Raw genomic sequence first — 12,102 nt, 5'->3', positions numbered from 1 at the left:
TGTTGTTTCTCTGCTTGACTGTGGTCATAACATAATGAAACATGAAAATCCTGTCTGCTCAGATAAACTTCACTGAGTGAAAAATCCAATTCAAAAGCCACATATGAGCAGAAACAGGCAGGTAAAAGCGAGCCGTTTGCTCAGAAACAGCCCGTCTCTGTTTGGATCCACGGGGAGGTCTGAAGATGGAGAGCTACAACAGTTTGTCTTCTGTTTAGCAATATAATCCCACCATCAATTACTTCCATTTACTCACTTTTAAGGAAAGCTAATTTGTCTTACACTACAATCAAACACTCATTATGTGAAATGTAATTACTGCCAGCTTGAGTCAAGATTCAATTGTAATGATAGTGCTACAGATGCTTCCTTCTCCTCCAGTCCTTCCCAAAGCAAACAATAGACACTTTTCTGTTCCTGCGACATATTTCAGTTTGGCTTTGTTTTCTTAGAGCTTATTTAACTTTGCACCACATCATTGTACTTTCAAAATGACAGCCGTATCTCTAATTCGGTTCATTGACTCCACTTGAAGGCCTCTCCGTTGATGAATCGCATGGCTTATGAAATTAGGCAGATTGTGGGGAAACTGGCTGCATGCATGTTGAAGCGAAGCAAGACGCTGACGTTTAATGGACGACGGGTGGTCAAGTATGCTCCGGACTCAGTATGAGAGAAACTTTATATTGATTAGCACAGAGAATCATTTGATCTCATCCTTCAGTAAATGCTTTAAGAAAAAAATCAAGCTTACTTCATTTCAGCTCTGTAACACCAGTTTTACTTTTTTCTGGTTTAAAAAAAGTGGGACGAAACAAAATTATTCTCTGTGCTAATCAACATTATGCCATGCTGTTGATAAAGGTTAATAACTGAACATGTGATATTTATTTTAAAGTCTGCAAGTTATTTTAGACTTGCTTCTTTCACTTCTTTCTGTATTATATTAATTTGAAATGTATTGCACATGTTGCATTATTATATTATATTATATTATTATATTATATTATATAAAATAATGTAATATTGCAATGTATTGCAATATAATATAATATAATATAATATAATATAATATAATATAATATAATATAATATAATATAATATAATATAATATAATATAATATAATATAATATAATATAATATAATATAATATAATATATAAAAAATAAAGAATTACTAGCAAATTTTAAAAGGACTGTACCGGGATCAGTTCAATTTACCTTTACCAACATTATAATATAATATAATATAATGTAATGTAATGTAATATATTTCAAATGTTATCTATTATTTTATTTTAATGTAATTATTTTATTAATTATATTATTTTTACTTGTATTTTTGCTTGTATTTTTTTTTTTTTTTTCAGTATTTTATTGTTCTGTTTACTTTTTTTGGGTGCAGATTGATCGTAAACTTAGGCTAAAGTTGTGGAAAGTAAGATCATTTTATAAATAAGTAATTCAATATAAACCAACTTTTCGACATGGAGTCACATCCTCAGGATGATTTACCACTAGTTTTTATTTAATTATTTTTTCATAACTACAGCAAGTTTATCTGAGCTCTGGGAGTTTAGCCAAGACTGTAACCTTTAACCTACACACAACTTGCACAGTAGAAGTAAAAATTTCCAAAACCTTTTCTTTGTCCAACAGCTACTGGAAACTGGAGTCTAATGCAGTGTTTAATTTGTGTGAATCTCAGAGGAACTGCTCAATTGCTGTATTCACTTCTGTTTAAATTTAATTTTGCATTTATTATTTACAAAAGTTTTACAGTATCACTTCTGCACATGAACGGAGATGCTTTTATAAAGAAAAAAATCAAACTTTGACTTTGGGTTATATTTACTAGCTGGCGTGATTGGTCCGTGGAGATATTGGCCCATCAAAGAGATGCAAATTCAAACGATGCCCAGTGGAGGAAGAAGCTTGAAATCGTTTTATGAAGCAAGCACTGCCATAGAAATGTCTATTAACTCTATCATTTCTATAATGATGCAATAGAGAGTAAGCATCAAAACAGCCGACTCCTGAGGAATAGAAAATAATGAGAAAAGAAATAAGCAGGGTGTTTGAATATGATCATGCTTTTTGCTTTTTTAATTTGAAGTTATCCTCAGGGTGTGGAGTGTTTTTTTTTTTATATGAGTTTTGGATTATTGATCACCTTTTAAAAATGTAATTAGTAAAACAAAATACTGCAAACAAATTTCATGTCTGCAACTCATTTTTTGCTAAGTCAAAAGTCTCAATAATGTTTTGGTTTCTGGTTAGAGTTAGAAGTTTTACGCCAGACTTTAATGCTCAATTTAAGGGGATTGTTGATCTTCTTAACTGAAAGTATGAGGAATAATAATGCTATATATATATATATATATATATATATATATATATTTTTTTTTTTTTTGTATATACGCTGAATTGGTTTTGGTGGCCTTGGGGTCTTTCTGATATGTTCATGTACTAATGAATAAAAGATTGCATGCTGTTAAATGTACCTGTGGTTTTGTAGACCTTTGATTTTTTTCCAGCATGCTCTCAAACAGCTGATGTTTATACTATAGGTGTATTCAAACTATTTTTAGCTACCTAGCTGGTTAATAAGCTGATTTGGTTGGGTTTGAAGTGTGAAGGTGTAGCGCAGCAGTTAGTCTTACTGTCAAACTCTTCGTCAGGTTGGATGTTGAATCTTTTGATGCAGAGAGCATGTTCAGTGCCGACAAGCATCATTTGTACTGAATAATCTGATGTGTTTTTTTTTTTTTTTGCCTTTGGTACTTGAAGATAAAGTCATTTCTTAATCTCCAGTCACTGAATGCATTTTGGTTTTCAGTAAACCGTTTGATTCACTGCTTTTTTTTTTTTGGCAACATTTTGTTTATTTATGTATTTTTGTTGACAGCACAGATGGGGTTGTTTGTGCATCAGCAGAATATTTTTAATAAATGTAATCCCTCTTGTAATCACCATATTTTAAATGCATCTTTAATCTGATTAGTGTTATTTTGATATGCATATGTCTATTGCACCGCTTCCCGTCCTGGTGATGATTAGCACAAATCCAGAACGAGTGATATGAGGCTTTGCTGCTGTAATATACAGTACCTTGGATTTGACATTTACATGTACATTTATCAAAACAAAATAAGATCCAAAACTGTATTAAGTGTGAAGTTAAATGGTATGCGTAAATAAAGATGCACTATTTATATACAGCTTTAAACCTGCATTTGCAACCAATTTTATTTCTGTAACGTGAAATAAAATGTTTATCTTGAATGCAATGCACGTCGCCTTAGATACATTAAATGCATCTGCCAAATGTGTAAATGGAAAATGGAAACATGATATTTAGTAAGAAAAAAGTAAGCTGTAGAGTGTACACTACTGTGCCAAAAAAAAAAACATTGACTTTTGTGAAATTGTGATATTTCTGACTCTACTATAGTTTGCAGAAGGACTTTATGAGCTCTTGTGGCAGGACTGATCTTGTCGTCTGTCTGTGGTAAATGGACGTTGTCTCAGCATCTCTCATTTGAACACCAGCAGCACTCGCTCCAGCTCCTCATAGTCAGCATTTCCAGCTAATTACAAGGCTGCGCTTCAATCACGCTCCGTGCTCGAGGTTCCAGAGATAACGATCCGTAACGATCCGCCACATCTGTGCAGAGATAGAGAGGAGAAGCGAGAGAAAATGACCGTGAATGAATAACTTAACGTCTTGGAACGGTTTGTGAAAACCTTGTGTTTATCATGACCTCACCTCAGTGTGCTTAAAAACAAGTTGGGTTGAAGCCAGTGTAACGTGTGTTGAGAAATAACAGGCTTTTCTTCAGTTATTTTGCCCTCATGAATTACTTGCATCATTCTGAGATGGAATGTGTGGGCTTCGTCTGTCGTTATCTTTGAACAGTTCATCTGACACCAGCCAGCTGTTGGCACACCGTAAGGTGAGCGATGAATCTGCAGCATGAACATTATTGTGCTTTAGAATTCAGCTGACCTCAGATTTCATTGCTCAGGAGACTCGGAGGACTTCTTATGTATGTTTTTGTTTAAATGGCAGCTTTGTTTCTTCTAAAATTCCTTTGGAGCAATAAGAAATAGACCCGCATTAGTCCAAGGAGTCAGATAGTAAGAGTACAGAGAACGTGGATAGCAGATCAGATCATTTGGTGAGAAAGAACCGAGTTGATATTGAAATCTCTGATTCTTGCAGACTTTCTGGAACGCCTCTTGAAATCCTTTGTGAACTCTAAAGGAGATGCATGTTGGATCACTGGTGTCATAAGAAAAACGTGAAACTTCTTCAGAAACTTCATTTGATCTTCAATCTCATTGTTCTCTAGAAGATGTTAAGATATTATTGAGGTATTAAAGTTTTTGAACAATACTGTGACAAGAAATTAATGCATCTATTCAGCAAGGATAACAGTAAAGACATTTATGTTTAAAAAAAACGTCTATTTCTTTTGAACCTTTTGTTCATCAAAGAATCCTGAAAAATAAAATGTATTTTAATTTCCAAAAAAAAATATTAATTAGTACAACTGTTTCCAACTTTAAACATATTTGGAAATGTTTCTTGAGCTGCAAATCAGCATATTGGAATGATTTCTGAAGGATCGTGTGACACTGAAGACTGGAGTAATGATGCTGAAATTCAGCTTTGATCAAGAAATCAATTACATTTTACAATATATTCACACACAAAACAGTTGGAATAATATTTCACATTTTTACTGTAAATGCAGCCTTGGTGAGCAGAATAGACCTTTCAGAAATCTTACCAAACAGTAGTATCAACTTCACCTTGATTTTCTATTAAAATACTATCAGGAAAATAAAAATGGACACAATTGTTGACATGCATTAAGAGTAGAGCTCCCCCGTTTAATGTCATTGTCATTGAAGAAACTTTTGAGGTATCTCATTTGTGATTTTCCTTTTATACGGGCAAAAAGCTTGAAATACCCTTGACCAACCAATTCAAGATACTGAAATCGTGCATAATGTGTGACGAAAGTCAAATGTGATTGAACTCTAATGTGAAAAAGTTTCTACAATGAATACTGAGGCTTATAATGTCTGTTTCCTATTATTCCCGTCAAAGACGTGTTCAGATACGGCCCTGTTCATAAACTGCACAATTTCTCACTTATTACATTAAAACGTGGAGACGCAATCAGAAATTAAATCGCACACAGGCTTCAAAATATTTTCTCTGCAGAAGTCAATATATACTTGAAAATAAACACTAGTATCCGCCTGCTCACTATATAATGGTCTGATATTAGTTTTCAAATCAACTGGCAGTATGAGAATGAGGTTTTTCTCACACACTGTTCAGCTGCCATGTCATTACCAACACACTCTTGTTTATCGCTTTCGCTCACTGGGAGCAACTAATGATTCCCTGCCAAAGTTTGAGGTGATTTTAAATGTATCATTAGCCTGTGGTTTGGCATTTCCTCCATACGTTATGTTGTCCCTCGATCCACACGTGCCAGAAGCGCTTTAGCTCGGGAGCCGATGCAGTGGTGCTCTGCCTGACAGCATGTTTCATCGAGCAGGTGTTGGAGATTTTTTTTTTTGGTGAAGTTGCGATGGGAAGGGCAGTTTAATGCTGAGCTGGACAGATGGTGGAGATGGGCAGGTGCAAAATACAAACTGGACAGAATGACTGGAGGGATGCCATTTACACTGTAAAAAAATGTAATTCGTTTGGTGTTGAGTTGGGAACCCTACTGAAAAACAGCTTGGAACAGTTTAACCTCCTCCATTTCTCCAATTCTGGTCTTTTAATTGTGGCATTGCACAATAAGTCATACAAACTGTGTGTGTGTGTGTGTGTGTGTGTATACAGGTGCTGGTCATATAATTAGAATATCATCAAAAAGTTGATTTATTTCACTAATTCCATTCAGAAAGTGAAACTTGTATATTATATTCATTCATTACACACAGAATGATATATTTCAAATGTTTGTTTCTTTTAATTTTGATGATTAGAGCTTACAGCTCATGAAAGTCAAAAATCAGTATCTCAAAATATTAGAATATTTACATTTGAGTTTGAATAAATGACCATCCCTACAGTATAAATTCTGGGTATCTCTTGTTCTTTGAAACCACAATAATGGGGAAGACTGCTGACTTGGCAATGATCCAGAAGACGAACATTGACACCCTCCACAAAGAGGGTAAGTCACAGAAGGTCATTACTGAATGGTGTGGCTGTTTACAGAGTGCTGTATCAAAGCATATTAAATGCAAAGTTGACTGGAAGGAAGAATTTGGGTAGGAAAAGGTGCACAAGCAACAGGGATGACCGCAAGCTTGAGAATACAGTCAAGCAAAGCCGATTCAAACACTTGGGAGAGCTTCACAAGGAGAGAACTGAAGCTGGAGTCAGTGCATCAAGAGTCACCACGCTCAGACGTCTTCAGGAAAAGGGCTACCAAGCCACTTCTGAACCAGAGACAACGTCAGAAGCATCTTACCTGGGCTGTGGAGAAAAGAACTGGACTGTTGCTCAGTGGTCCAAAGTCCTCTTTTCAGATGAAAGTAAATTTTGCATTTCATTTGGAAATCAAGGTCCCAGAGTCTGAAGGAAGAGTGGAGAGGCACAGAATCCATGTTGCTTGAAGTCCAGTGTGAAGTTTCCACAGTCAGTGATGATTTGGGCTGCCATGTCATCTGCTGGTGTTGGTCCACTGTGTTTTCTGAAGTCCACAGTCAACGCAGCCATCTACCAGGAAATTTTAGAGCACTTCATGCTTCCTTCTGTTGACAAGCTTTATGGAGATGCTGATTTCATTTTCCAGCAGGACTTGGCACCTGCCCACACTGCCAAAGGTACCAAAAGCTGGTTCAATGACCATCGTGTTACTGTGCTTAATTGGCCAGCAAACTCGCCTGACCTGAACCCTATAGAGAATCTATGGGGTATTGTCAAGAGAAAGATGAGAGACACCAGACCCAACAATGCAGAAGAGCTGAAGGCCACTATCAGAGCAACCTGGGCTCTCATAACACCTGAGCAGTGCCACAGACTGATCGACTCCATGCCACACCGCATTGCTGCAGTAATTCAGGCAAAAGGAGCCACAACTAAGTATTGAGTGCTGTACATGCTCATACTTTTCATTTTCATACTTTTCAGTTGGCCAAGATTTCTAAAAATCCTTTCTTTGTATTGGTCTTAAGTAATATTCTAATATTTTGAGATACTGATTTTTGACTTTCATGAGCTGTAAGCTCTAATCATCAAAATTAAAAGAAATAAACATTTGAAATATATCAGTCTGTGTGTAATGAATGAATATAATATACAAGTTTCACTTTTTGAATGGAATTAGTGAAATAAATCAACTTTTTGATGATATTCTAATTATATGACCAGCACCTGTATGTGTGTATGTGTATATATATATATATATATATATATACAGCTGATATTAGAGGAGCACACAAGGTTATTATAGTTTTTAATTTTTAAATTTGTTTTATTTTAATATCGTTTTCAAATTTACTATAAAATTCAGTTTAGTTTTTATTAGTTGAATTAATATTTTTGTTAGTTTTAGTTTAGTTTTTATTTTGTGAACACATTTTTATTTAGTTTTTATATAGTTTAGTTTCAGTTTTCATTAAAGTTTAGCAGAATCAACAGATCAATTCCAGAGCGAAGGCCAAAGAAAGACGTAGGCATAATTTAAAGTCTAGCGACAGAAAATTAACGCATGCTGAGATTGATTAGAAGGTAAAATTATACAAATATACATCAAAGGAAGCAGTCAAGCCTTTTTACTAAATAAATCTACACAAGTTGCGCTTAATGTCATATCTAATGGTGTTGAGATATTTAAAATAAATGTAGCCTAATTTGGTTATAGGCCTATGTCTTTTTTCTTATTTAACCATAATCATGATATTGTAACCGTCGTGTCTTGCTCACTTTTCCGTGAACAGCCGCGCAGAAATCATAACTGGGACTAATGAAATTCAATAATAACGGCAATCGAATTTAACAGTAAAGGCTCATATTTGAATAGCCTATGTTCTTTTCTTTATTTATGAAGAATTACAAGCGTGTGTATATGTGATTTAGCCTATGCTTATTTGTTCGAAAGTTTGGCAGAGTGATCATAAGATGCTAGGCCAAGTTACCTGATAGATTAATGCGGGTGCGGTTCGGGTCGCGACTCGCGGTCTTTATGTCAAACAATTCTGGTCTGGTACAGAAATAAATTAGTGCTGCTGTAGGATAACGGATCGGGTGTTCTGTTAAGTACTGCTGGTGCACGTTTACCAAACAGGACCAGTGGAGGACTGTTTTAAACTGCTTTGCGTCTCTCCGTCTGATAACCCCATGTGCGTGATGCACCATTGACAGGTATTTCCCTAAACTGTCACTTATATATTTTTCCACCAAGGTAATGATTACGAAAACGATTATTTATTTTTGTTAATTATTATTTTATTTCAGTTAGTTTTTCAATAACTCTTATTGTTATTGTTAGTTTCGTTTCGTTTTAGTTTTTCAAATATTTTGAAATTTTTATTTTATTTCAGTTTACGAAATTGTTTTTTCATCAATAGTTTTAGTCTTAGTTTTCGTTTACGAAAATAACCTTGGGAGCACTCACTCAAAAAATATTTAAATCATATCTTAGGACACATTTTTTTTTATGTGCAAGGTGTGTCAGTAAAAAACAAAAAAAAACAAAAAAAAACACAAACTTTTTAAATACTTAAGCTGAAGATAAATTTACTTCAGATGCACAAATGCATCTGATATGCAATTAATGCAAAGTCTGAATATCAGTTCTGATACTCGGAATATCCTGTTTCAGTCATACAGTATGTACCTAGCAAAATGCTTTTTCATGCTGACTTGAACCTGGCTTAGACTTTTTCTTCGCAGGGAAACTACATAAAACATCACTATGAACATATTATAATGCAATGTAGCCTGTCAAGCATGAAGTTTTAAAAATAGATGAGAAATACTTTTTCACACTGACACTCTGACAAGTTTTCTGGTTGTTCGCAGTCATTAAAAAGCTCACCCGAGTGCGAAACACGTGCCTGGAGGAAGTTTGAGGACGGCTCTCAAACATCCATCTGTCGCTTTGACGTAATTAAAGATGTCACATCCAGCAGCGACATGCTCCATTAATTTCGCTTGGTGCACCTTCACGTCTTCGGTGCGGTTTGGGAAATCACACATCGCAGCGCTGGCTTAATGAAGCGTGTTTGATTTGGTGCGATGAGCTCCGTGTCTCCCAGTGCGGCTGTGTGAAATATGTCCTTCTCTCGTCCCACAGGTGAACATCTGCGGGTTTGTTCCCAGGGCTACACCTGCTGCACTTCAGACATGGAGGACAGGCTCGGCCAGCAGAGTAAACTGGATTTCGAGAAATTAGTGGATGAGAACAGCCACACCATACGGACGATATTTACCTCCAGGCACAAAAAGTTTGACGGTAAGTGTGCAACAGTTTTCAGTTTGATTTGTCTTTTATAGCCCGACATTATCCATCTAGGCTTTTTGGTTTAATTACCAGATTGTCCATAATAAACAGATGCAATGCAAAGCAATCGTACTTTCAAATTGCACTGGAACTGATGTGCAATGAGACCTGGATGAGTTGCAAAACAGGGGGAGGAAAGCAATAAATCTTTGTGGGAAATGTTTGGTGTTACTAGTGGCAAATTTGAGGTAGCAATTTGTGAATGAATTGTTCTGTTGGGTCTGATTACTGAATTGTTTCAACCAGTTCAGAAAACATATCCTGCATATGAATCTTTGTGTAGTAAAGTGTTAAAAATAATGTTATATGTTACCGCTAGTGAATTTGAAGTAGCAATATGTGAACGAATTGATCTGCTGAGTCTAAGCTTTTGAATTAATTGTTTGAACCAGTTTATAAAGCTGAGCTTGCAGATGAATCTTTGTGCAGTAAAAAAATAAAATTGTGTAGTGTTACTAGTAGTGAGTTTGTTAACAGGTTGTTCTGTTGAGTCACATATTTTGATTAAAGGGGTGGTTTACTGCTTTTTTTCTTTGCTTGATTGTGTTTATGGGGTGCAATATAACATGTCTTCGTGTTTCGTTTGTTAAAAAACGCCTTATTTTTCATATATTTCACCTTTATTGTAAGCCGCTTTCTCCTCTGTCATTTGAACGACCGGTTGACTTCCTGATTCTCTGCAACCACTCCCTCAGAGACAGGCGATGGGCTCAGATTGGTCAGTTGGGCCGGTGTGTTGTGATTGGCTAAACAGCGTACTGCACATTGTCCGGAAACTTCACGCCCATTCCCTTCACGGGCAACCGTGATATTGCCGTATCAGTTTGAGCCAGAATCAGACCCAGAAAGCGGTAATGAAGAGAGTCAAGCAGAACTTCCGCAAGCACGGCTCTTACAAACGTTTCTGAATGGAAGTTTGCTGTTGTGATTACATATAATTTTTTGAAGTTCGTACACGTTTGTCTTATGTACACACAAAATAGCATCGAACTAACTGGCTACTATAACCAAACAGCGTTGGCTTGTGTTTACGTTCTTGATCAAATCGAAAAATTACGTCATAAAGTATACATGGAAAATACATTTACAAAATTAGTACATAATTACAAATTCGGGTCCAAAATGTTTGTACGCGTTTGTCAAAGACACACAAAATAACATTTAACTCTAACTGGCTACTAAAGCCAGCGTTGGCATTTGTTTACATCCTTGATAAAACTAAAACATTACGTCTGAAATTATACATGCAAATGCATTTAAAATTATGAAATCTTACTTACAGGTTGTGGCCCAACAACTGCTGCCTCTGGTTTTAAAATTGTAACTGCTCCATGTTTTAGTAATAGTTTCTGTGTGAATCCAGCATTGAACTCGTGTAGATTCTGGAAGCTGTCTTCCGTAAAATGCGAAGCACAGAGAGCTGAATTAGGATTGTAATTGTCAGGAACATAATCAAACATAAATTTTAACCATTGCTGGCGAACTACAGCGTCCGTAGGAAGCCCGAACACAGAAGACCTGACAGCTGGGTGAAAATAACACCGTTTCGACGGCATGGCTACAACTCTCCACTATAACTCTTCCTCTTCGACAAAGCCGCAGAACATGGCCTTGCCCCCTCTTTTGCATGTTCCGGAGGGAGGGGTTTGATGGGTTTTTTACGTATGCAACCTGGGAAGTATCTCGTTGTAGTCCCATAGGAGTCGTTTTTGTAGGCATTAAACTTCCTGATTTTTAAAAGACGATATCCCCGCTTACGGTGAACTTTCAGTGCCTCAACTTTGCAGATACTGTTCATGCACCAACAGCAACATTACACACTATTTAAAATGAAAAAAGTGAAATCGCAGTAAACCACCCCTTTAAATTAATGCAGGTGAAAATGAATGAAGTAGGAGTTTTTGAATGAATCATTATATTGAGGCAGATCTTTTGAATTTACTTTTTGAACTGGTTCAATAAACTAAAACATGTTTAGCATTTTGAGTAGGAATTGGTGAACAAATCATTCTGTTGAGTCTTGAATACTTTTGAATGAATTGTTTGAACTGTAGGGTTTGATACATAAATATAATTTAATTTATCTCAAAGGGAATCATTTATGATTTTATAGGGAATTTGAACAGAATCACTGTTTTGCGGCTGATCACTGAGTCGGCAGCGATTCACTGAACGAGCCGCATAACATCAACTCTGCACCGGATATTAAAATCCAAAATATAGTGAAAACGCTATTAATAATCACAATAACAAGATCGGCAGATTAAGACATTAACTTGTAAGCACAAAACACAAGATACTTCTCTTTAAATATAAATACGACTTTATTTATATAAACCTAAGACATAAACTAATCTAACACATGAACACAAGCAGTCACACATTCACACGTTGTAGAAAGAGAGAAATGAGGAGTTTAGAGAATGAAAATGTGATATCCCAAGTTTACAGCAATATGGGCTATTGCACAGACCTGAACAACCATCAATCACGTAATTAACCCTTGCATTGAGTTTCTCAATGAGGCTAAAATTTATATTAAATGCGCCAGTTCAG

The 12,102-nt window shown here is 35.8% G+C and overlaps 1 protein-coding gene across 1 annotated transcript in view; it reads left to right on the top strand.

Annotated features, from left to right (window-relative positions):
* The window catches only part of gpc6a (glypican 6a), a 228,894-nt gene that overhangs the window by 39,802 nt on the left and 176,990 nt on the right, over window positions 1–12,102 (top strand). The window contains exon 2 of the mRNA XM_058789995.1: window positions 9,340–9,498. Within this exon, the coding sequence (XP_058645978.1) occupies window positions 9,340–9,498 (159 nt within the window). The remainder of the gene's footprint in view (window positions 1–9,339; window positions 9,499–12,102) is intronic.

The sequence above is a fragment of the Onychostoma macrolepis genome, chromosome 01 (assembly GCF_012432095.1).
Source record: "Onychostoma macrolepis isolate SWU-2019 chromosome 01, ASM1243209v1, whole genome shotgun sequence".
Lineage (NCBI taxonomy): Eukaryota > Metazoa > Chordata > Actinopteri > Cypriniformes > Cyprinidae > Onychostoma > Onychostoma macrolepis.
Note: the sequence above shows the minus strand (reverse complement) of the source record. Positions and strands in the feature narration are given on the sequence as shown.